General features: G+C 52.3%; 1 protein-coding gene across 1 annotated transcript; it reads right to left on the minus strand.

Annotated features, from left to right (window-relative positions):
- Window positions 1-1,049: 1,049 nt before the first annotated feature.
- MYCL (MYCL proto-oncogene, bHLH transcription factor) lies at window positions 1,050-7,729 on the minus strand. Its single transcript, XM_004740695.3, has 3 exons — window positions 7,480-7,729; window positions 6,640-7,144; window positions 1,050-3,669 (listed from the first exon to the last, which is right to left on the minus strand). The coding sequence occupies exons 1-3, from the start codon at window positions 7,558-7,560 to the stop codon at window positions 3,071-3,073; spliced, it is 1,185 nt and encodes a 394-aa protein (XP_004740752.1). The 5' UTR covers window positions 7,561-7,729; the 3' UTR covers window positions 1,050-3,070.
- Window positions 7,730-9,077: the final 1,348 nt, after the last annotated feature.

Raw genomic sequence — 9,077 nt, forward strand, 5'->3', positions numbered from 1 at the left:
CTTAGAACCTCAGTCTCCCTCCTCCCTGGCCCCCACAAGTAGCTGGTTGTGATGTCATATGTAAGAGGGAGCAGAGTCCTTTGGCATACGTGATGTTCTGTCGGGAATGGCGTTGATTCAAAGAGAGAAAGAGAAAGAGAAAAAGACTTCTTGCATCAACAGTAAGTTTATGAGAATGATGAGGGGGAAGGGGAGTCTTCATTTTCTTTCATTAATTGAGGGAGAAGGTAAAAATAATTTACAACACAAAATATTTGAGGATCTTTAAGACATCCTGCAAAGTCATCAGGTCCTCAAGGTAAGAATGGTACCACCCTGAAGAATATAAGTCTTTATACTCTAGAAAGGAGTTTAGGGGTGCCTGAGTGGTGCATGGGTTAAACATCCAAATCTTGGTTTCAGTTCCGGTCACGCATGATCTCAGGGCCATGATCTCTGTGTCGTGAGATCGAGTTCCGAGTCAGGTTCAGCACTCAGTGCAGAGTCTGCTTGGTCTCTCTCTCCCTCTCCCTCTGCCTTGCACCCCCATAAATAAATAAATCTAAAAGAAAGATAGAAAGAAAGAGTAACCTGGCGATTCACAGACCTGTACCCCTGGGGCTAATAATACATTATATGTTAATTAAAAATTTTAAAATAAAGAAAGAAAGAGAAAAAGACTTAAAATCTACTACTTCATTAATACCTGCCGCCCCCCACCCCGCACCATAGTATTTATCCCCATTTTACAAATAAGGAAACAAAGGGTCACAGAGGTAACGCTAAAAGGCACAGAATAAAGTAGTGGAACTGGGATTTCAAACCTTCCAAAGTACAAATTCAGTACTCCTTGCAATTCACAAGAGGATTTCCCGTTCACCAAGTACACCAAGTACTGAACCGACATTGTTTAGACTTGTCTGAAATGGCATTTCAGGAACCCAAAGTGGAATGACCTGGTTAGCAACATGGTTTAGAGAAATGTAACCTTCTGGATCACTGGTGGTTACCCTGAAATCCTTTCCCTTGGCTCAGGGGGACTTGGCTGGCATAAGGTGCCCCCACTCTGATATGTTTGAGAAATCTTTTATTAGCGGAAGTCCCACAAGGCAACATTTTAAAATCAGGCAATTGATAATCACAACTAAATACAAAATTTCAGGTAAACTTGTCTTTCGAAATAAATCAGACTCTTGCAACAGGAGAATTGCCCAAGAGTTTTGTCTTTTTTTTTCTTGTACAAAAACAATTAACACCACTTTGCAAAAGGCATACAAAAATACAGTATTAAAAAAAAAAAAAAAACAAATAAAACAAACTACTGCTCCCAGCCTAATACCCAACAGCAGCTTATAAAACACAAGCTATTCAGGTGATACATCAGTAACCTTTATCCCACCTGTTCTCCAAACACAATTCCAGAAGTCAGCTGGCTCCCAAAAACCATACTCCAGAAGTAGAGAGGTTCCCCAAACTTCCACTGGGGTTCTCTGAGGCCAGGAAGCAACCTCAGAAACAGACCACTGTGCATAATAAGTTTGGAAGTAGCAGCTGGCTTTGCAGAGCAGCAGAGAGTGCTCTACTGTCCTCCCCTCCCCCACTTTCAAAACCACAGCCAGTAGGCACCTGCTGCCCTGGGCAGGGTTCTGGAGGAGCTGATCTTTCTTCCAGGCCAGGCTTAGGGGCTCCTGAGTTTGCCCACAGGACACCTGTTGGGTTGGATGCCTTTCCAGACTGGATGCTGCACCTGGAATCCACTTGGACGTACTAAGTTCACCTGGGGCCAAATCCATGGTCGGCTAAGCAGCGCTCCTGGAAGCTCCTTTAAAACACACCAGGAGACTAGTCCACCTTCTGGAGGACTGGATGAGTCCCAGCAGCTCTCCTAGCAAGAACTTCAGCAAGGCCCAGACGCCGGGAAAGAGATCTGACTCATGGCAGGCTGGCATGGGGCCCGAGGGTGGCTCTGGAGCCAGCAAGCAAGCTCCTTGGAGTTGCACTAGAAGGACAGTTTGCACAGTTCTAGTAGAACTTCAGACTTACCGGGGCGGGCATGGAGAGAAGAGGGAAGTGGGAAAGAGGAAGTAGTAGAGTTCCCCCTCCGCAGGTGCCTGACATCTGCCTTGAGAGAAGATTCCAAGATGGAAAACACCTGGGTGGGTAACAGTTCCCAGCCAGGACTCCAAGCCTTCCCCAGGCTGCAGGCTAGGACCCATTTCCCAGCATCTTGGGGAAATATTTCTGACCTGTGGCAAAGGGGTGCTATGGAGCCCATTGCATAACAAAGGCAGAAGGAAACAAAAAAGTCCCTTGTGGGGACAGAATGGTTTCTCCCTCAGAGGAAAGGGCCCAGAGGGCTTTGAGACAAAGAATCTAGAGGCCAAACTCTTTTTAAATGTTCTCAAGGTCGCAGCATTTAGACTGGGAGGAGGGGTGTTGGCTAATATCATTACATATATATATATGAATATATGCACATATATATATGTATATAGTATATATAAATTTTCCAACTCCTCAGCTACTGTAAAGTGTCTGACAGTGAGGTAATGGTCCATGCTGATCAAGTCTGTGAACCTGTCTTCACCCAAGACAGCTCGTGTGTCTCCTGGAAAGAAGAGCCTCAGGGAGAGCCTCCGGGCCCAGCTGTCCTAGCATCACCCCAGAGACACCAGCGGGAGCATCCTTTCCCAGCCTAAAGCTCATCCGGAGTGTGAGATTTCATGCCGGCTGGAGCCCCCCCACCCCCAACAACGTCCACCACCTGTTGCATAGCATCTGTCAGGCTTTTCTTCCGAGCTAGTGAGCTAGGCAGCCCCCAAGTCTCCTCGGTCAGCTGCCTGCCTGAGAAGCCCGAGGTGCCAGAGAAGACCCAGCGCTCCTGTGAGTCGGGGAAGAGGGAGCGCTGGGCTTCAAGGTTTCCGAGAATGCGAGCCCTTAGGAGTGTGTGCGCCAGCTGCACTGCATTCTGGAAGGTACTGTTCGGACTGTCCCACCATCACCAAAATGTGCAAATTACTAAGGGGGAGAAGGAAGGTGAAAAAATAAACTCAGGTCTCTGTGAGACAGAGCAGTCGGCCTTTTTGGTCACTTAGTAGCCGCTGAGGTACGCAATTCTCTTCTGCAGCTGCTGCTGCCGGCATCGGAGCTGCCTCTTCTCCGTGGCCATCCTCTTCTCGGCCCCCACCAGGGCTTGCAAGTACTCCAAGGCCTTGCTCAGGATCACCACTTTGGGGGCCTTGGAGCAGCTGGCCAAGGTGGGTACCTGGTCCCTCAGGGCCAAGAACCGAGAACGGAGGTCATTCCGCCGTTTGCGCTCCAGGAAGTTGTGGTTCTTCCTCTTGGTCACATCCTCAGTGTCGGAACTGACGGGTTTGGGGTGGCAGGACTGGGGAGCCTCGCTTTCTACAGGTGGGGGACTCACGATCTCTTCATCTGCCTCTTCTTCCTTTTCCTCTGGGACATCTCTCTCCAGAGCCTCTTCTTGGGGACCTCTCTCTGGAGCCCCTCCTTGGGAACAGCTTTCCGGAGGAAAACGGGCGGCGTAGTTGTGCTGTTGTTGATGGATGGAGATGTGGAAGTGTTTCATGCAGGGGTCCAAAGGGTCTGCCCGCACCGTGATGGTGACTGGCTTCCGTACACCCAGGGACTGTCTCTTCTCCACTGTCACAACGTCAATTTCTTCACCCTCTGTCCAAGAAGAGAGATCCAGAGAAGAAACACACCCCATGAGAAACACACACACACACACACACACACACACCCTAGGCTGGGGCTTGGGAAAGGAACTGACATTTTCCCCCATTTAGATATAAAAGGATTGAAGTGAGGAGAAAGATAACTGGTTCGTTTGTAAGGGGGTAAGGGCAGCGTGAAGGAAAGAAGGGGAAATAAGCAAGGAGGAAAATATTCTCCAATTTCCTTTTGCACAGCAAGGCTTAGATAAGAACAAAAGGCAGACCCAAGCCAACAGCCCCCAGTCTGCCCAGGCGCTCCCCTCCCCCACCGAGGGGATGGAGAGAAAGAGCCATCGGCCTGGGACAAAGTTTAGCTCTAAAGATCTCCCCCAGTCGGGCTCTTTCATGCCCCATCAGAATTGTAAATGAGGGGTCTGTGGGCAGAGCTGCCCTTTGTTCCTGCCCAGCACAGTCTGCACTTGGGGAATTGTTACTTTTCACAAGTTATAAATCCTATTATTCCCCCACCTCTCTATTCTGCCATCCTTTTCAGCTGAAGATTCAGAGAAGGGGGGGGGGGGCTACAACCCATCCCTCCTCACCCACAGAGGGGAGGGAACGGGTTTCCCTCAGGAGCATTTTGCTCCTGGTTTCAATGGGTTTCTAGTCATCCATCATTTATAGGTCGTCCGCCCCACCCCCTTCCCTGGACCAGAAAGAGGGTTGGATTTGTAATCGCATGTCCGCAAAAGCTGCTGGAACTTCACAAAGGTACAAGCGACCATTTCCAAGCGACCTCTGCGGGGGACAGGGAACTGAGCAGCAGCAGAATGTCCCAATACAAGGGGCCAAAACACCAGGGACCTGGAGACGCCTGGAAATGCCCTCGTCATTCCCTGCCTCAAAGGTCTCCCTGGCTACCCAACCACGGAGAGGTGCAAATAGGGGAAAGCCTTCCTGCTTCACGCATTTTGCCGCCCCAGCATAGAAGGCCACCTTAATGCATTTCAGTCTGACAACATAAGAGCTCGGTTCTCGGCCTCTTTTGAATATCAGGATGCTTGAGCCCCTTTGTCAGGAAGGCTTCCATTGTGTGGACAATCGCATTATTTCTCCATTAATAAAACCTGACCATTCAGCCCTCCTGGCCACAAGGCCTGTGATTGGCTGGCTAAGCTGTGTTTGGAATGCTGTTTTACACAGCCCCTAGACCCTATTGGCTGAGCCTTGCCGTCAGTCACTCTCCCCACCCCCCCCTTATTGTTTGCAATCTGTTGCATTTTGTTCTGGGCCATGTGGCCTGTGAGTGAACCAAGAGCTTGCAAACAGGTTCAGGTTAAAGGGCAAGTCAGAAAATGATTCAGGAGGCTTCCCCACATCCCAAACCTTTAATATTTGTGTTAACCTCATAGCTGGTAAGGTTCTTGCCTAAGGAAGAAATAATGTAAGACACCATTCTTTTCAGAGATGGTCTAACTCTACCCAGACAAGGAAATGGTCTCAGCTGGACAATCAAGTCCAACCCTCTCGTGTGCAGAAGGAGAAACTGAGATCCAGATCAGCCAAGTCCGCATATCACCTTTGTAATATTCTGGATCTCAAACTAAGATCTCGAAACTCCCCAGACAATGCTTTTTCCACTCTATCACTCATCAGCTTTTGTAGAGATAGATCTTTATTTGTTTCTTGAACTCAAAACTCCCATTCCAGCCATTAAACAAACACGAGCTCTTGGTGTTGAAAGCAAGCAGGTTAAAAATGACCTTAACACAGTGGACCGAAAAAAATTGACTTTTAATTTCTTGTTATCCTTATTTTTCCCTTCAAGTGTACGACAACTTCCATACCCACTCCCCAGTTCCCTCTCAAACGGTTCTGTAGAAGTTATTCTTTAAAAGCCACCGAGAGTTTTCTCGGTCCTGATTTACCTGAAGCTGGCACCCTAGAGAAGCACCCTCTCCAGTCTCTCTCATGGGTAGAGGTGTAAGGGCTAAGAGAAGAACAGCATAGTTTGGTGGCACAGGATGCTGAAAGTCTGCCCTTCATGAGGTTTAAATTTGCATCCAAGGGTGGGGGAGGAGGCTGGAGCCCAGTATCTGTGATCCTGGCACCTAGCTCAGAGCTCCGTACCAAGCAGGGGCCAGCGAACATTTGTTGAATGCAAGGAAGCAGGTACACAGAGCCACAGGCGAAATTAGGAGGGAGCTAGAGGAACATCCTTCCAACTCAGACCAAATCAACAAAGCAAGGTGTAGCCCTTCCAGGATAAGCTACCGTGAAGACCCTGGAAACATCAAGGAAGTGCCTGGTTGCAATGGAGGGTTTGGCAAAAGAAGATGGGGCTTAGTTCTAGTGATTTCCTATTTCCAAGTCTCAGTTTTTCCATCTGTTAATAGGGAGCGTTCATTGCTCTCTGGCCTGTCTGGTGGGTGATTGTGTGGGGACACAAATGGTAGAGGGTGGGAATGGTGCAAGGGGAGGGCATTATGGGCATTTTAAAGTAAAGCAGACAGGAAACTAGATTTTTTAGAGTGAAGACTTTGGCTTTGCACAAAAGGCTCCTCAGCTTCCTCTCTCTCTAGGGGAGTGTGAGTTTCCCCAGGGAAAGTGGCAGCAACAAAAAACTTCAAGCCTCAAGTGACCTTTAAGGGACCTCTTCCAGCCTCCGGAGGACAGATATCCCCTACAGTCCAATCCTAGTATTGTCCTCTCTAAACGCTAAGCTTCACCCAGTCTCCCTTGTCCCCTGGGGCTCCAATCATCATCAAAAGGACGCTGGCTCCCACGCCACTTCTTCAAACTGTTTACTAACACACCCACGTGCCAGACAGACACCGCTGGGGGCTACACCGGCAGCTTCAGCCAGAGAAAGGGGGAAGTGGCCGAAGGGCTCGCGAGGACCCAATGCCAGACCACAGACAGCGGCAGAGTTTTGGCCACCCTTGGGGTGCCCCCCTCTTGGATGGCCCGGGGCGGTCCTTACCCGAGTCGCTTGGGCTCTCGGACCCCGAGCAGGCCTGGGTCTTGGGCTCGCCCAGCGGACCGGGGGCAGCGGGAGCCGGGTTGCCGGCTTCGAGGCTGGGAGCGCAGTCTGGGGCGGCGGGCGCCTTGGGCGGGTTCCCCCGGGGTGCGCCGGCGGCAAGCCGGTCGCTCACCGCTCTCTCTAGCCGTTCCCGGGCGGAGAAGCCGCTCCACATGCAGTCACGACGGATGATGGAGGCGTAGTTCCTGCCCCAAGCTTTCGAATGGCCCCGGGATTCCGCCTCTTCCCCGGCGCCCCCGCCGGGCCAAGGCTCCGGGGGACCAATTCCAGGGGCTGAGTCCCCGGCGCCTGGACCCGAGCCCCAGGGCGGCGACGTGGGGGGCGACGGCACCAGCTCGAATTTCTTCCAGATGTCCTCACTGGGCGCCGTGGAGCGGTAGAAATCTTCCCCGCAGTCATAGTCGTAGAAATAGTGCTGGTACGAGTCGAAGTCCATGTCCGCTCCCTGCGGGAGGGAAGGGGACTGGCTGATGGGGTGCGGGCCGGGAAAGAAGGCGTCCCCAGGTCCCCCTGCACAGCCGGCTGCCAGACTCTCGTCCCTCCCAACCTCCCGGCTAGCAGCCCGCGCCCTTCCCTCGCGTCCCGGGAAGCCCAGCCCTGAGTCGGCGAGCCGAGGGAAGCGGCTCACAACGCGCGGACTCGGCTGCGGGGAGCGAGTTCAAAGCAAACTTTGCCAGCGCCGCCCGGAGCGCAGCTCCCAGGGCCCGGCCGGGCCGGGTGGGGGCGCGTGGTGCCCAGGAGGCAGCCTGCAGCCCGCTTCCCGGCTGCCCGTAGCCTCACCTTGCTCCCGCAGCCCGCCACCTGGAGCGGACCGGCTCCCCGCCGGCTCGGGGCAGCCCGGCAGCCCGCACACAGGCACATGCGCGCCGCCGAGCGCGCCCCCCGCACTCAAAAGCGCGCCCCCCTCGCGCGCGCCCCCGTCCTCGCTCGCGCACGACAGCCCGGACGCTCCCGGGATCGGCGCGGGAGCGCGAGATGCAGGCGCATTGTTTCCGGCTGCCTTATATCTCGTCGCGCGCCCGGGGCTCTGGGGGCCGGGGGCGGACCCTACGGGGCAGGACCCGCCCCTTCCCCGCCCCCTTCCCCGCCCCCGACAGGTGGGGGCAGTGGAGTCTCCGCCCCACCCCTCCTGGCTGCTCTCTCCCGCTCTACTCTATTCCCTGGATCCCCAAAATGAATTGCACGCTGGGTCGTGCAGGGGCAGGCAGCGAACTGACACAGTTTGAGGGTCGTCTGGTGGAGGCGTGACTCTTCAGCTAGGCTTGGGCGGTCCCCGGCATGCAAACGAAAGGCGCACTCCTTGCCCACTCCGGGCTAGGGAATAGGGCTACTCCCTGCCCCGCCCCTCGAGCCAGCTTGGCTGCCTTATTTCAGGTGTTCTGCGACCGGGTGTAGGTTGCAGGGACTGGCGCACCTCCACCGCGCCATCTGGCGGCCCTCAGCCCTGAAGTGGGACTGGTCCCGGGTAACCTCTTTATCACCTGTTGGCCAGTTTCTTTACTGTGGTGGTCCAGATCTGGACCTCAGAGAAGCGAGCTAGGAAGGTTCCGGACTTTGGAGCATGAAACTTAACATTTCTGAGCTTCAGTTTCATCTATAAAATAAAGGATGGTAATACTTACCTTACAAGGGAATTGTGAGGATTTCTTTAAGAAGATAGAGTAGGGAAGGTACCAGGCCAAGAGAGACAAGTTAAACAGACTTAGCCCTGGTGGACTGGTGGTAAGTAGGAGAATTTTTTTCCCGAGGTTTAGATCTGGGTTGAACTCCCATCTCTCACACTACACACAAAACAGCTCTGTAGGAGCTAAAGTACTAGAGGAAAGAAAATGGGGCATTTGGAGTTGAGAAACTTCATTCAAGCCTTTGCTTTGCTATTTGCTAGCTGTGGGGTCAAGTCACTCCAAGCCTCTGTTTGCTTATCTGTAAAATGGGACCATTGCCTGCAGTTGCATGTATGGCCAAAATGATGGACATATAAGCCCTTTGAAATGTCATCCATCTTCTATGCCTTTTGTGGGAAAAGAAAAGCTAAACTATACGGTCATTCTGTTTAGGCCAAGTAAAGTAATTTGGGTTAGCAGCCAATATATCTAGAATGTTCTATGTGTCATGCAAGGTCTGGTCACTGTCTACAATCAGCAGCCAGATTGCCAGCTGTCTCTTTTCCTCTCACTCCTGTGGTCTAAGAGCACCAAAGTACTCACTGTTGACGTCCCAGCAGAGGGAAGTGAGAAGTGCAAGCAGTTCTTTGTGGTGGAGCATACACAAAGTGTGAGTTGATGTAAGGGTTGGGAGAAAAGGCAGGGAAGATGACACCCTCAGTTTTTAATATATTGGGTCTAAAATGCTTGTAGGACATCTTTGAAGGCAGCAAC

This window comes from Mustela putorius, unplaced genomic scaffold, assembly GCF_011764305.1.
Source record: "Mustela putorius furo isolate JIRA1106 unplaced genomic scaffold, ASM1176430v1.1 tig00003853_pilon_pilon_pilon, whole genome shotgun sequence".
In the NCBI taxonomy this organism is placed as follows: Eukaryota; Metazoa; Chordata; class Mammalia; order Carnivora; family Mustelidae; genus Mustela; species Mustela putorius.

Bases quoted from the DNA above. Each gene is read 5' to 3' on its own strand.
- MYCL (XM_004740695.3), bottom strand. From the start codon at position 7,560: ATGTGCCTGTGTGCGGGCTGCCGGGCTGCCCCGAGCCGGCGGGGAGCC. The intron at 7,145-7,479 runs GTGAGGCTACGG...TCCCTCCCGCAG, and splicing joins TGGCGGGCTGCGGGAGCAAG to GGAGCGGACATGGACTTCGA. The intron at 3,670-6,639 runs GTAAGGACCGCC...CTTCTTGGACAG, and splicing joins CGAGAGCCCAAGCGACTCGG to AGGGTGAAGAAATTGACGTT.